Source organism: Pinus tabuliformis, chromosome 5_2 (genome assembly GCF_031772625.1).
Source record: "Pinus tabuliformis cultivar Carrire ecotype Pingquan chromosome 5_2, CPIR1, whole genome shotgun sequence".
In the NCBI taxonomy this organism is placed as follows: Eukaryota; Viridiplantae; Streptophyta; class Pinopsida; order Pinales; family Pinaceae; genus Pinus; species Pinus tabuliformis.
Genome location: NC_142306.1, coordinates 864,290,085 through 864,306,505, shown reverse-complemented (window position 1 = coordinate 864,306,505; position 16,421 = coordinate 864,290,085). Strand labels below are relative to the sequence as shown.

At 38.5% G+C, this 16,421-nt stretch overlaps 1 protein-coding gene across 1 annotated transcript; it reads left to right on the top strand.

The window, feature by feature from the left end:
• Window positions 1-1,296: 1,296 nt before the first annotated feature.
• LOC149162061 (uncharacterized) lies at window positions 1,297-1,818 on the top strand. The gene has a single exon (XM_089435089.1). It carries the CDS (start codon window positions 1,297-1,299, stop codon window positions 1,816-1,818), a length of 522 nt encoding a protein of 173 aa, XP_089291215.1.
• The last annotated feature ends 14,603 nt before the right edge of the window (window positions 1,819-16,421 follow it).

Genomic DNA, 16,421 nt, shown 5'->3' with positions numbered 1-16,421 from the left:
GGAATGAGAAACGTTCACTTCAATCCTAGTCTGGGTAAGACTCCATTCTCTAACGCTTGACTACTGGCAACCTGAATCGTTAGCTGCCATACGCAATAAAATAGGTAGGTTTGTCACAACTTCAGAAGCCACCAACAGGGGAAAATATACTTCCTTTGCCAGGATTTGTGTTGAGATGGATCTATCCGGAGCTCTTCCGGATGAGGTTATATTGGAAGTTTTTGATGAAAAGTGGGTTCAAACGGTGGACTACGAGCATATTCCATTCAGATGTCACAGATGCCATGAACATGGCCATCTTCTTAGGGATTGCCCTCTAGGCAAAACAAAGACTAAAAGCAAACCTAATGCAATGAAAGATCCGGAGAGCTTTCACAAGGAGGTACATAAAGGAAAAGGCAACAGAAGAGGGCAAAAGCCACAGCAAAAGGAGGGACAACAGGTTAGGCGGAACTAGTTCCAAGTTCTAGAAGAGGAAGAAGAAAGAACAACAGAAAATCAAGCAAATGAAGGAAGTACGGAAGAGAAGGAAAAAGAAGAAAATCGTGATCAAACACAGGTAAATGATAAGCAGATAGGGACTATGTTGAGTGATACAGAACTAGAGATGGACCAAGAAATGACTCAGAGTGAAATGGAACTAGAGGAAACTGAGCTACAGGAGATCCTGGAAAGAGAGCACCTGGATCTGGAAGGATTCTTAATACAGGGTACATCTGGTGGGGTAGAATCATTACCTCAGGAGGAGCTCAATAGAATACAACAATTATATTTATGGAAAACTCAGGAAAAGGGTTCAGAGGGAGCTAAAAACAGGAGCAGGCTGAGTAGCGAAGGAGTGAAAACGATAAAATCTACTCCGGGTTTAGCACCCAGAAATCCAGGAAAAAAGAGAGGCAGAAAAAAGCAGAATGAGCTACTGATGGAGTGTGGGAAGCTCATGATAGATTCAGGTAAGATGAAAGATCTTACCAGCTACTCCTTCACAAATATTTAATCATGAAGTTTATTTCTTGGAATATTAGAGGACTAGGCAGTAAAAGAAAATAGAGATTGCTTAGCAATAGAATGAAACAGGCTGCTCCAGATATAATTTTTATCCAGGAAACAAAATGCTCCATTCAAAAGTTAAGACAACTACATAGCAAATGGCTTAGTGGGTTTGATTATCTAGAAGTTAAAGCAGAGAATAAGGTAGGAGGTATTCTCACTGTTTGGAACCCTCAAAGAATTGAAATAATTGATGCAGAGGCTGCAAGAAATTATTTATCAGTAGTAATTCAGCCTGTAGGGGACATGAGTACCTATCTAGTCACGAATGTGTATGGCCCTCAAAGAATAGAGGAGAAACTCAGGCTGACAGATTCCCTTGGGAATCTCAGGGAGAGACATGCCGAAATACCCTGGATCTTGGGAGGGGATTTCAATATGATAAAATCACTTTCAGAAAAAAAAGGTGGAACTAGAGCACTAAGTAAAGATTCTTTAGCATTTCAAATCTTTACAGAGAATATGAAACTAGTGGATGTGGAAACTAACAATGGCCTCTTCACTTGGAATAACAAGAGAGGTGGGGAGTCTCAAGTAGCATCCAAGTTAGATAGATTCATTATCTCTGAGGAGCTAATGCTATTAGAAAAGGAAATAGTAGCAAGTGTTCTTGCAGTTGGAGGCTCAGACCACTGGCCAATTCAAATGGAGATCCAGGGAATAGGTACCCCCCGAAACGTACCTTTCAGATTTGAGAATATATGGCTTACACACCCAGATTTCACCAGTAATATTGAAAAATGGTGGGCAGAAGATCTTCGGATTTAGGGAACCAGAATGTTCATGCTTCATAAAAGATTAAAGCACATGAAAATGAGGCTTAAGGAATGGAACAAGAAAGATTTTGGAAATATCTTTGCAGAAAAGAAATCAGTTGAAAACAAAATGTAGAAACTCAACCAAGCTATGATCTTGAAAGGTTTCGATAAAGACAAAAATGATCTAGTGGAGAAACATCACCAAGACTGGGAGAACTTGTGTAAACAAGAGGAAATATTCTGGAGACAAAAATCTAGAGTCCAATGGCTAAAAGAAGGAGAGCGTAACACAAATTTTTTTCACAAATCCACCATGGCGAATAGAGCACACAACAGAATTTCTGCAATAAGAAAGGAGGATGGACAACTCCTACAATCCCATGAAGAGATAGAGGCGGTGTTAGTTCAACACTTCCGAGAAATAGCCAGGGAAAGTAATCCAGAAAGAGATCATCATATCAAGGACTTAATAAAGAATATACCTAAGCTGGTGTCTAGAGAGGACAATTTCAACCTCAACCGACCAGTGACTGAAGAAGAGGTCAATGAAGTTCTCAACGAAATGCAGAATGGCAAAGCACCAGGCCCGGATGGCTTCAATGTTGATTTCTTTAAAGCTTGCTGGAATATTGTAAAAGTGGATATTTTGAATGTTGTGGAAGACTCCAGGACAAACAGAACTATCTTGAGAGCTCTCAACACCTCCTTCATCTCCCTGATCCCTAAACAGGAAAATGCTCAAACACCAGATAGGTACAGACCCGTAGCACTTTGCAATGTGGTATACAAGATAATATCCAAGGTTGTGGCCAACAAACTTAAACCTCTACTGCCTGCTCTAATTTCAGGGGAACAATCAGGATATGTTGAAGACAGACAAATTCTGGATAATATTATTCAAGCTCATGAGGTGGTTCACTCATTAACCAGCACAAGGAGAGCTGGTATGATCCTGCAATTGGATATAGCAAAAGCGTATGACAAAGTGAACTGGTCCTATATCAGGCAAGTGCTAAAGGCGTTTGGTTTTGATCACAACTGGGTCAGATGGGTAATGGCCTTGGTTACCTCCTCCAGCTTTTCAATTTTGGTTAATGGCTCTCCTTCTGATATTTTTCTTCCTTCAAGAGGGCTGAGGTAGGGGGATCTGCTTTCTCCCTTCCTATTCATACTCATGATGGAAGGTCTTGGCCGGTCTATCAAGCATGCCAGAGTTATGGGAAAAATTCAAGGTCTTCCACTAAAGGAGAATGGTCAGGCTTTGACTCATCAACAATTTGTTGATGACACCATGTTGCAAGGTATCCCCACCGTCAAAGAGGCTCGAGTGTATAAACAAATTCTGTATGATTTTGCCTTGGCTTCAGGTATGGAAGTTAACCTCTCCAAATCTAAATTTTTTTTCTTTAATACTCATATTTCTATTCAGAGAAATATCTCTAGAATTCTTGGATTTTAGAGGGACTCCCTCCCTTCAAAGTATTTAGGAATTCCTCTCACAACAAAGCCCCTGCACAAAAGCATTTGGGAACCACTGATCAACAAAATGTAGGATAAAGTCAAAAATTGGACAAGCAGATCCTTAAACCTAGCAGGCAGACTGGTGCTGATAGAGGCAATGCTCCAATCAATTCCAATTTTCATGCTATCAACACTTCCGCCCCCCTAGGAAGTTCTACAGCAATTCAGAAATATCCAAAGAGACTTTCTCTAGGGCAGAGAGGAAGCTAGAAAGAAGTGGGCCTTGGTCTCTTGGGAAAAGATCTGTAAACCCAAGAATCATGGGGGTCTTGGCCTAGATGACCAGGAGATCCTAAGTAAGGTTCTAGGGGCCAAACTCTGGTGGAGGTGGGTGAAAAATCCCAAGGCACAATGGGCAAGCATATGGAAAGAAAAATATGCTAACTCCTGGCATCACTCTGATCTCATAAGGATGTCTGGTAACATTAAAGGCTCTGCCATCTGGAATAAAGCCTGGGGGAACAAAGGTTTAGTTCAACAAAACAACTTTTGGGAAATCAGAGAAGGAGATCTTGCTCTTTTCTGGGAGGACAAATGGCAACAAGAACCGAAACTGTTAAGAGAGGATTTTTGGAACCTTAAGCATGAGACAGACACCCAAGGTTTGACTAGAGTGAAAGATTTTTGGGATTATACCCACAATACTGGAAAATGGAGGACATGGAAGGATATAGATTGCAGGAATGATAGAATGCTGGAAACAAAAGCTGAGGCTCTTGGAAAAATGTTGGAACAACGAATGATCTTGGTGTCTGAAGGGAAAGACCAACTCAGATGGGGAAACAACAGTGAAGGCATCTTCAACATTAAGGAAGCAAAAAGTATTCTCCTTGAGCTGGTTACCCAGGCTCCGAACAGAACCTGGCTAAACCTCTAGAGACATCAAGGTTGGATGAAGATCAAACTCTTCATGTGGTTGGTTCTTCAAAGGAAAATCTTGACTTGGGACAACATTAGAAAAAGGGAAATAGTTGGACCTTCTATATGCCAGCTTTGTGAGGCCCAAGAGGAAACTATGGAACATCTTCTCAATAGTTGTAATTTCACTTCCAGGCTATGGGATGCTTCTGCCAACATCTTTCAACAGTCTGACAGGGACAAAGAGAGTATTACCAACACCCCTAATAGATGGAGGAGAAATTTTAGGATAATGAAGTTCTCAGCCTAGCTTGGGCTCTCATGCCAAGTTTTATTATTTGGAACATATGGAAAGAAAGGAACAAGAGAATATTTAAAAATTAAAATAATCCCGCTCTTCACATGTTCGATCGGATCTTAAAACAGATCAAGGGGATGGTTAGTCTACAATCAGGAATCTTCCTAAAAATCCTCCCATAGGAGCAAGCTTGAGAACTCTCAGGCTGTTAGATCTGCAGGGGATCACCCCACTTAGCCAGTACAAAGCAGTAAGAAAAAGGGAGTTTGAAAAAGATTACTAGCAAACCCCTCCAAGAGGTTTTTTGAAATTCAACATAGATGGAGCCTCCAAAGGCAACCCCGGAATAGCGGGCTTTGGGGGAGCTCTTCGGGATGAAGCAGGTAACATCCTCTCTCTCTTCCATTGTCATTTAGGAAGAGCGACCAATAATATGGTGGAATTAATGGCTATGGAGCAATGCTTAGATTTGTTGAAGCAGGAAAACTACCATAACGTGATCATCGAAGTTGACTCGGAGTTAGTTATTAACTCGGTTAAAAGAATCAATTGTGGTTTAGAGCCGGAGAAAGTCTCTCAGCACTGGAAGTTAATCCGGGTTTTCCAGAGAATTCAAAGTCACCTTCAGGGGATTTTCTCAGTCAGGTTCAATCATGTGCGCAGGAAGGCTAACAAGCTGGTAGATTTCTTGGCCAACCAAGGTGTCAGCTGCAAGGAAAGCAAAGTGGTGACAGGGTGGCAAGTAATGCCATATGACAACCTGAAAACTCTCAGTCTTAAACTAGCGGAAGAGGACAAAGAAGTGTTTCGGGATACAACTGAAAAAGAAAGGTCTCAATGAGCTATCCTCAGTTGGATCTCCCCTTTTTAGTCAAACAGGTAGGTGGAAGGCATATTGAGGTAGGCTTCAATAGCACTGATAATTCCAATCTTAGTATTCACTGGCTTAAGCTAGGCAACTGGCTTCATTCCAACAGTTTCATTGAAAATCCCAGTGGCACTTACTTTGTCCACGACAAGGTGGAGTGGATCGGAGTGCTCAACATTCTAGAGTGCTTTAATGAGACTCAAGATTATGAATGCAACCATTTTTTCCATGGTTTCGCCAGGAGGAAGGAAATACCGCATCCTAAGTGGTTTACGGGTGATCGCACCACTTTCAGTCACAAGGCGGTTTCTGTCAATCGAAAGCGACTCCATACATCTGACGACACGTGGAGGAGGGAGGGGGAGAGAAACTACCCTCATCACACGGTAAAGCTTGGGCAAGTCAGCGGTGCGATATGGTTCTCATCCGTTGTTTGTCGCGGCGTTGATCAACGGTCAGATTTTATCGAGCAGTTTGGTTGGGGTGGAGCGTTATCCAGTGAGCGGCTTTTCAGAAAAGTCAATTTTTGTCGGGTTGGAATTCCAACTTATGGGCAGAGTGATATGTTTTTGGGCTATCGGATTCATATGTAGTGGTGTTGGGATGGGGAGGTAAAGTTAGCACGTCTTCAAGAATTAAATTTCTCTTCCACGGTTGTGTCCAATGGTGACTAGGATAGTCACGGTTTTTAAGTTGGTGGTGGGGTCTTAAGTAGAAGCTTTGGCAGGTTCATCTTTGGCCCGTCTTCCCTTTTTGATCCTTTGTCGAGTCTTAGTCAAAGATTTGAGGCCCTACCTCTAGGGGTGATCAAACCTGTTCGAGGTCCACATGGTTGGGTGGACAGCTGTAAATTTCGTAAATACTTTTTGGATTAAGAGTAATGAAAGGAATGTCTCTTGCCTTAGAAAAAAAAGCTTGGGTTGAGTTACTATTCCTGGAACTGAGGTTGGGACAAATTCTCTAGATCCCTTGGTGGGTTCAGTTATTAGTCCCTAGAGACAAGTTGGAAAAATTCTATGGAGCCCTAGAAGGTTGTGGATTGAGTTACCAATTCCTAGAGCCTTGGACAACATGGTTAGAGATTGATCTGGTTGGTGTTAGTGATGTTTGACCATGGAGGTGGAATCACTGTGGATGAGGGTTGAGGTGATATGGCCTTTAGAAGCCTTGGTTTGATTTTGTCTTGGTTTTTTCCATGAGATCCCACGTTCACGATTTGAATATGGTGTGTGGGTATTTGGATGAAAGAAAGACTTGGTTCAACACAATCTATGGTTGGGTGGTACATGGATGTCCCTGATTTGGTTGGATGTTTTCATATATTAATAAAAGGTATTCTTATACAATGATTCATGTATGTTTTTAGTGATTATGTTGGTGATATTATGGTTGAGTTTCCATGGTTTTTTTGTTGGTTATATGATGAGTAACATTTATGGCTCTTGTCATGAATTATTTATTTTTTATTAGATGATGAATGCATGGACTAATAAGTGTTGGTGCAGCGATGTGGATAGGGCATAGGTCCTTCTTGGTGGTTCTTAGATGAATATGATACTATTATGATTATACATGCATTCATGACCTATAGTTTACATGTTTTCCATGTGTTCGATGAAATGACAAGTGTGTTGTAGGTAATCTAGGTCAAGTTCTGCCTCCAAGTTTGAAAGTTTAGCTTTTTTTTATGTCTATTATGGTTATGGAAAGTCTCAGGCAATTTTGGGCAGTGGTCTGGAGGATCACTTGAAATTGTGGCTCAAATCTTGGGATCGCACCCTCTGAACTAGGCGAGTTGGGTCACAACCACACTCAGGAAGTGTTGTGCATGCGGTTGGAGGCCTATAATCACACCCAAGCCTTGTCATGCATTAATTTGGGAGTCTAGCTCAGTGAAAAAGACCCCAAATTAGGGTTTGTTCAACTTAGGTGGTCCCTTGGACCTTGAGTGTCCTGTAGCCCTGGCGAATTTTGTGAGTTATCAGTTTATGGCTAGATTGTTGGCCCGACTTCCTTAACTAGAGCTTAGAGCTCGGGTCATGTCATAGTAACTCTTCATCTTATGTTTATCCTAACAGGGCGATGAATTTAGGTAAATGTGGAAGGGGTGGTTACAATATCCATATTATAAAATTCAATGCCTTCAAAGCACTATACAAAATGTAGGTTAATCAACTCTACAAATTGTTGTTGTCGCATTGTTTTCAGTGAGGATGGAACTTGAAGACCATAAATTCACTGGAAGTCTAGGAAATTCTACACTTTACCCTTAGGCCACAAGCTAGTTGGAAATTCATACTTTTTGTTGGGGTTGGTAATTTTAATTTCTTAAAATATTCCTATCAAAGGGTATTTATAAGCTTTCATAGAGCTCTACGAAATTCAACACATCATACGACATCTACGAATGTCAAGATACTCCAAAAAACAGAGCAGATAAGAGGTAGTTTTGTAGTGTGAGAAGGACACATGTCTAGTCTATTGAAATAGTAAATATATGGAGTAAATAAAATAATGAGGGCTTATATTTTTTTTAAATGAGTCTGTCCCGTATCACTCATGGGATCAAGAAAATTGATTCCCAAGAAAAGACTATGAAAGGAGAAATATTTGAAATCTTCAAATTTGGTTTATTATTTAAGCAAGACATGTAGCATGAAGGGTTGAAGGAAATGTAAAATGTAGCAGGGTCGGCATGGGAACATTTGAAGGGTTTATGTTAAATATTTCAATGGAAAATAAAAAATAAAGCAAAGGAAATGAAGGAACGGGAAAGAAAGTGTACAACTCTTGTAACAAGAGCCTGCGAAGTGGAGTGGTGAAGAACAAATGCAAACATTAGAGGAAATTTCAGCCTAAAAGTGGCTTCCTAAGAAAAAATAATAAAATAATAGAATAAGACTTATGAATTTTGGAGGGTAAACAATAGAACTACATCTTTTATTGTATTTTTGGCTTATCTCCTTATAGGTTTGCTCAAACTTAAAGTATATACTCTCCTTGAATGCATAACTAAATTCCACATCCAAAAAGTACCCATTATGCATAATTTTGAGAAAAACCACATTGATAAAAATTGAAGATACATTAAAAAAACATGTTGAATGTGTTGTGTTAGGGTCCTATAATTTATAGGATCTCAAGGTGATTGAGTATTTCATAGTTTGCAGATTTCAAATTGTTCATAGATTCCAATATTCAATTTATTTCAAAAAAAAAAAAGAGAAAAGAAAAGGAATGAAAAGAGGGTATAAAAAAAAGAGAAAAAGAACAAAAGAAAAAATTAGAAGAAAACCCCAAATGCTGTTCAATTCATACAATCTAAGCATGATTGAACAAATTTCAATTTCTGTTGATAGGGTAGAAAATAAATATCTACCAAATAGTTTAAGCTTGCAAAATAAATAGCTAGGTAGAAATGAAATTGGTTCAACTGTTCAATCTGGACCAATGGAAGAGATAAGTGATAGAGTAGGTTAGAAATAAAAAAGAGAAAGTGAAAATGGGTCTGCAAGTCTAAATGCACCCTGCCAGTGCAAAAAGGAAAAAAATGTTAGATTAGAAAAATAAAGGGTAGGTAGGTTGAAAATAATTACAAAGGAAAAAGACATGAAAAGTTCTTTTAATGTTCTATGACATAGTTCATGTTTTTCCTAAAGTTGGAAAAAGAAATTAAAAAGGTGGAAACGGGTTTCATATTTTATTCCTAACTTAATCTTATACTCCTATACTCAACCTCCCTATTAATTTTCCTACCCCACCACCCACGTACCCATCATATCAAATATTACCCACCCCTCACCTCTCATCTAATCTCCACACCCACCATATGATCCAATGACCCATATGATTTTCCAGCCCCACCTCAGCCTCCGAAAGTTAATGGAGGTGGGGGGTCTGAAATCAGTGGTTTTGGGCCCCTTATGTGTCACACTATCGTAATTTCGCACCCTCCCCTACTCATTCCACTTACCACTCCAAGGGCCCCCTGAAAAGTGGTTTCCCCATTCAACTAAACCACCTACTCCTTTGTGACTGTTCACCAATCCGGCCACCCCGCGACGCCACTCTGTCCCATCCGCCTATCGCCTCCTTCCCATGTTATGCCGTTGCGCATTCAATTGGCTAGACCGTTAGCCAATGGACCCACGCCACTTTAGGCCAATCCAACGAAAATACTCCTAAAGCTACAAATGCACCATTTCCCACCCATTTACAAAATTTAATGTGCTCTGTCTACTTACAGGTGCGATTCAAGATTCATTTAGGCATACACAGAGAAAGTAGTGAGCACACTGGAAAAACAACACAGTTGTAGAAGGCTCCATTTTTCTGCATTGATCAAACATTCCCCTTCTTGAATCCCACTTCCTGTTCATTCCCTTTATTTTTCCTTCTCTGAGTTCCTGTTTATTCTCATCCCTTTCTATTGCAGTTCAACTGCAAATACAACACAATTCAGGTTCAAAATTTGTAGAAGACAGCCATGCCACCAAAGAGGAAAGAACAGGAGGTGTTCATTCCAATGGTGCAACCGCTAGTGGACTTGGACCACATTCCACTGGTAGAGAGAGACTTCAAAATACATGAGACACTTTCAAAATTCGATCTCTTTGACATCTACTGCTGGTGTGAGGACAAATTTTTTGATGAATTGGATGACATAGGGCTTTGGGATACCAATTTTCATTTCTATATCTTTCCCAAAACCCATCGCTGCCCAGAACTAATAAGAAAATGCCACTGATGCTATAACACACAACAAAGGGCAGTGATCACCTCAGCAGGACACATATTGTTTACCATTAATGCCAAATCTATTATGTAAATGATGCAGGCTCCTAGCATTGAAGGAACCACTCCCTTTTCCCATGAGATCCTCAGTGAAATGTATCAAACACTAGACTTTATCAAAAGAGCCAAAACCTTAAAAATCTTCATGACTAAACAAACTCCACTGCCTAGCAAGAATCCTCCTTATTCCTCCCATGCTTTCCCTGATAAGACCAGACATATAATCATTATACTTTCATATTTGCTAGGCTACTATTTAGATTAGTGGCTTGATGAGGTTATTAGGTTTCCTGTCCATATTATTAGTAGAATCAAAGCCCTCTTTCTTATTCAATTTCAGCCAATTTCTGGCAGATGCCATCCATGAGAACTTTATAAATTTGCAATGAGCAAGTTAAATGAAGAAGGTGAACCCCAATTTGTCATTTTCTGGACAACCTTAGTGATGAAGGATCAAAATGACTTCACCTATAAAACATTTGTAGAAATGTTTGTTCACCTAGCTATGAGCCTCCTCAATGGGACTATAGAACCCAGAATTGGTGAAGAAATTAAAAGGATCATGTAGTTGATAGACCAAGCAAGAACAAGAGATTGGTACTTCTACCAAAATTATACAAAATTAAGAGTATATGGATGTGAGTTGACCCCTTACAAGCTTCCAAAGTTCCTCCCCATGAGGATCTTTACACTTGAATATACCAGGAAAATGATCAATGCAGATGAAGTGAATTTTGTAGGAGCAAAGAAAAAGTCACAATTTAGGATCAAATACCAGATTAGTCCCTTCATTTGCAACATCAGGGTAGCAGGTGAGGAGGCAGACAAGAAATTGAAGGAAATGAAGTTCACTCACAGTTTCACATGGTCCTATAACCCATGGGGCATCATCTCCATGAAAAGGGTAGAGAACAAATCAACACCCTACATTCATACTCAAAGGCCTGAAATAGAGAAATTTATGAACCAGATTGAGTGAATGCCTGAAAAACTACAAGAGGCTGAGGAACAAGTAATTACTTCATCAAGTACATAGACTCCTAGGTAGCAAGAAATACAGAGTACAAAATACAGATCAAACAAGGGCAAGAAATAAGAAAAGGGAGCAACTGGGAAAAGGCCAAGAGAAGATCAGTCACCAGGGACTGATACTTCTATGAACGAATTCAAATTGAAATTTAGGAAAAGGGCCATGATGCACATCGACATAGGCAAGGAATCACCACAACAAACAATCATTAATTGTAGTGATATTCGTGATTCATCTCCAACCAGAGGTCAATCTCTTCCTACCACTCCAACTTCAGAAAGGAAATAGTCTCTTCAAGTTTCCACATTTACAAATGTAACTAGAGAAAAGGAGGAAACCATATTTGACACTTTCAGGGAGATTGAGATCAGAAATGAGATGTTGAAAAAGAGAACTTATGCTCAATTCTAGAAGCAAAGTGAAACTTCTCAAGGTAGAATCCTCTCATCGTTTGATTCAAAAAAAGGCAAAATGCATATGGCATTCTTGGAAGCATAGATAACAGAGCCTAAAACTACAGTTGATTACAAATAGACCTCTTTTGAGTTTGATGCCAAGAACATTCATCCTATTGATAAGCTAGAAATACACAAGCAAACATGTGAAATGATCTCCTCTACTCTAACCAATACTTCCATGAATCTATTTAAAATGCAGGTGGCTTTATCAAATGCCCAATCTCAGCTAAAGATGGAAAATATTTCATCCCAATGAAAGGACAATAGAATTAAGTCTTTGGAAGACTTAGTAGTGAGAATTGGATATGATCCCTCATATGTAAAAGCAGTAGAATAAATAATTAAGAAAAAGGATATGGATATAGCACCTTTGAAGAAGCAACTCAAAATACCTGCAACACATGATCCCTTAACCAAAGAGATAGAGGAAACAGAGAGTTAGAAGCCCGAAATGATGAAATTAATAATGGAGCAGTCTCTCCAAATTAAACAAATGGAAGCATGGATGGAGAAGATGGTACAAGAGAAGGAAAAAGAGGCACAGTTGGCCAGCATCACTATGGAGGCTCTTTCTCTCACATCTATTCCTACAACCACTCCAATAACTACTGCTACAGGTACAGGAAGCAATACAGAACAGCTATCCAGATCCATGGAGAGTATGAATCTTCAAACTGAGGAGATCAAGAGACTAGAAACCCAAGTCAATATTCTGCAGGATCAAATCAAAAGAGACGAAAGTGCACATTTCGTAGAGATGCAGAGGGCAAAGACCTTGATCAAAAAGTTGCAAAAATTTGAAAAAGAATCATCCATTCGTAACACTCTAGGAAGAGTGAAAGAGATCATATAGAACAACATCGTCAATGGCATGAATGAAATTTGGCCCAACACACAAATTATCTTTGAACAGAAGGAGTTAGATGAAAAATCTAAAGAAGCTATTTAATCTACTAATCTAGAGCTGGGATACATGCAAGCAATAGCCAACATAATCATTAAATTTATTAATTCAAGGAACAGGTATGAGCTAGAAGAGCTGGGAGTAGCAGACAAGACAAAAACTATTCTTCAGGTAAAAAAGGTGTTGACTAAGAAGAACCTGAATGTACAGCTAGAAGAAAAATTCCAGAATTTGGAGCTAACAGTGAACACGTTTTTCAACAGAATTGAGCCTTTAACCCAGAAAGGTCTCCCTTCTTTTTTTGTCATTAATGACAAACTCATTGCCAAAGAAGACTATGTCAAGAGACTCCAAGGCATAGACAAGGATGTTGCAAATCTCTCCAATGTCAAAGGCAACATAACAGGAAAATCATTGCTGGAAGCTATCAACAATCCAATCTATATCGAGCATGAACTAAAGCATGCTTTTATAGTAAAACCCACTTTTGCACGATACACTGAAGCTGATGAAATATACCGTAGGTTAATCAAGGTCAAGAATCCGGATGAAGAGGAATGGAATGATTTGTGTGATTACCAAGAGGAACAAGACAAGGATGATTGAACGAATAGCGCAGATCTGATTCAGCACCCAACCAAGTCAGTCGAGACACTATAGCAAAATTAATTACTCAGCAACAACATCTCGGAAAAAAAGGACCAGATGTCCAAGTTATCTCATCGTGGCCACTTCGTGGTTACACTAGTGAAATTTTCTTTCATTGTAATTAATAACAAATTGCCAAGTGTATAAGGAAATCATTGTATGTTTTTGTTAAATACTTCATGACTTGGAAGTATTATGGGTTGGACCCGAGTTATTTGAACAATCTTTCTTTTAGAGCACTGTAATATTTGATCTGGAGCATCAATAATAAAATACGGTTTGCAAGATACTTGAGTTGTTTTTAACCTGGTGATGCCTTCTTTCCGTGTCAAATATATTGTTGTTTTATTCATTATGCATCATTAAATCTTATTGTAAAGCATAAATTCTAGATTAAGATATGTTGTTGGAGCACCTTACTTCTATCTATGATTATTATCTAAATTTTTTCTTCTGATGTATGGTTAAGAAATACTTAATTTCTTTTTAATCATTACTGATTTCACTATTTTGTCATCTCATTTTTCATTCTGCTTTTAGATCCAGTAAAGATAGTTAGCTTTCCTTGCAAATGCTCTAGAAAATTTGATGTTACTACTGAGCTTTTGACTCCATAGCCCAATGGAAAGGATTTAAATCTAACCTGCCTCAACCAAAGAAACAAACAATCAAGCAATCAAGTAATAAAACCCTTTCACCATTATAGCTAGCCTAATGCATTAAAACTCTCGAAATAAAGATAAATATGGAAATATACAGAGAGAGCCCTATTTGATTCTAGGAGGGCCAGATCCTAGGATCCTAAATGGTTTGATGTATCCTTTATGATTTTATCTTGCCAATCTTAAAAATCATAGAGCGATAACATAGTAGCGACCATACTGGGGATCTAATGAAAATTTGTCATTTCATTCGAATTCAGAGTTCCCAGTCAAAAATATTTGTATGATAAGAATATTCCTAAGATTTCTTTTCTTTATACTCTTGTATTTTTAGTTTGTCTTTGTTTTAGATCTGAACAGTGGCTCCCAAAAGAATCTCTACTAGATCCCAACCAGATCCAAATCCTCCTACCATAGTGGAAAATCCTGAAAATATCTTAAGGAAAACACCTTGAACTGAAACTTAGACAAGTAACAGATTTCTTCACAGAGCCAACTCACTCCCTGAAAAATTTGTTTCGTTTTAGGATATCCAATTGGATCTACACTTTGAACAAGGCTTATTCAGGACTAAATCAAATAATTGGAAAGATCATATTATCTTTGATCCATCTATCTTGCCAAAGAGCCCAATGAGAGAACTTTCTTCATAAACTGAATCAGATCTTCATCTCTTATAGCATTTTTATACTTTGCAAGATCTAGTGACAGATCTCACCTTCGAAATCGATGATGCTTACCTTCAATGTTCAGTATAATTAACCACTTTAAACATAGCAACTTCTTTCTTCACATCTCAATCTACACATATTCAGTCACCAAGTCCTACTGCCACCATAATTCCCACCCCTTCTTTCATCCTTAAACATAAGGTTACTCAAATTCCTTTACTCTCATTTCCACCTAGTACTAGTCCGACCTCATCTACTATTCAACTTCCTTCAAGTTGTCCTCCACCACCACCAATCATGGCAGCTAGGTATGCTCCTTTGGTGTTTCCAGGACCATTGGCCAATATGACACAAGACTATCAGTCTAGAATCACACTATTTGATGGGACAGGTCCTTTAACATCCCAACAACATGTAGATAAAATGAATGATTGTTTTGACCTGCAAGAGGTAGACGAAGAAAGTGTTAAGCTCATAATGTTTTCTCAAAGTTTAGGAGGAGAAGTTCGGAAATGGTTTAAATCTTTGTCTGTGAATAGTATAAATGATCTCCCTGTGTTCCACCAAACCTTTGTTTATAGATGGGAAGTCAAAAATAATCCTCTACAAATTCTATCAAAATATGAAAATATTAAAAGGGAAGTAGGTGAAAGTGTTTGGGACTATTGTGCTAGATTCAACAATACCTATAATGCAATATCTGTAAATCTTAAACCACCTCAGGATTTAGCCTTGATAAAATTCCCAGATGGCTTTGATACAGATATGTCCTACCAGCTTAGGGAAAGGAATTCTCCAACATTAGAAGCGATGCAAAGAGATGTCGTGAGTGTAGAAGCAAATTTACAAGTAAAAAGAGCTAGGATGAAAATTCAAAGAAGGGTGACAATAAGAGAAGAAGCTTGAACTTCTGCAGCAAATGCTAAGATTGATTATTTACTAAGGACCATGGAAAGAATGATGGAGAGGATAAGTTTGAATGAGAGAAGTGTCCCTAGGGAAAACCAACCTGTTCAACAGAACCAAAATCCAAATCCCAGAAGAAACACTCCACAAATTAGAAAAAGAGACCAAAGAGTCCTAGATCAACAAATTAGGCCTTCATTTCAAGAAAATTATGTTGATGAAGATGTAGGTGTGGTTGAAGAAGTTGAGGAAAATCAGATTAATTTAATGGGGACAAATGAAGATAGTTTTGTTTTTCTTACACAAGAAGAACATGAATTGTTCTTGTTAGCACAAACAAAGTTGGAATCTGAAGAGTCTGATGACTATAAACATGGATTTGAGAATGCCATATTAGAAGTCCATAGATAGTATAATATTAGAAGTAAAAAAAACAATGATAACTCAAACAAAAAGAATGTTGATTTCCCTACTAAGAATACTACTGAGCCTGATCTCAAGAAAATAGTTGAAAGCTCTAAGAAAAATGTAAACAGTTCAAAAAAGAAGAAAAAAGAGAATGTTACCAGGAAAACCATTGATGTTTCTATTAAATCTATCCGAACTGATATCCCTAGTACAAGTCAACAAACTGAACCTGTCACCAAAGTAGTGGCTGAAAGAGGTGATTTCTCAAATATGCTTAAAATTCAAACACCATTTAGTATTCAAAATGAACTTGCGAAACTCAAAATTTCTATCCCTCTCACTAAACTGATAAACAAGAATGTGTATAGGTCTCAAGCCCTACAGGTACTCAACATAGGGGAAAACATTGATACAGTGAACTTGAATGACGACCAACCTAAGCTTCTGTTTCAGACAAAAGTTGATGGAAAACCTAAAGAAGGAGGTGTTCCTCCATTTTATATCAGCCTTAATATTCATGAAAATATACTCCATAACGCCATGTTGGATTTAGGTGCATCACATAATCTCATGCCAAAGACTGTTAT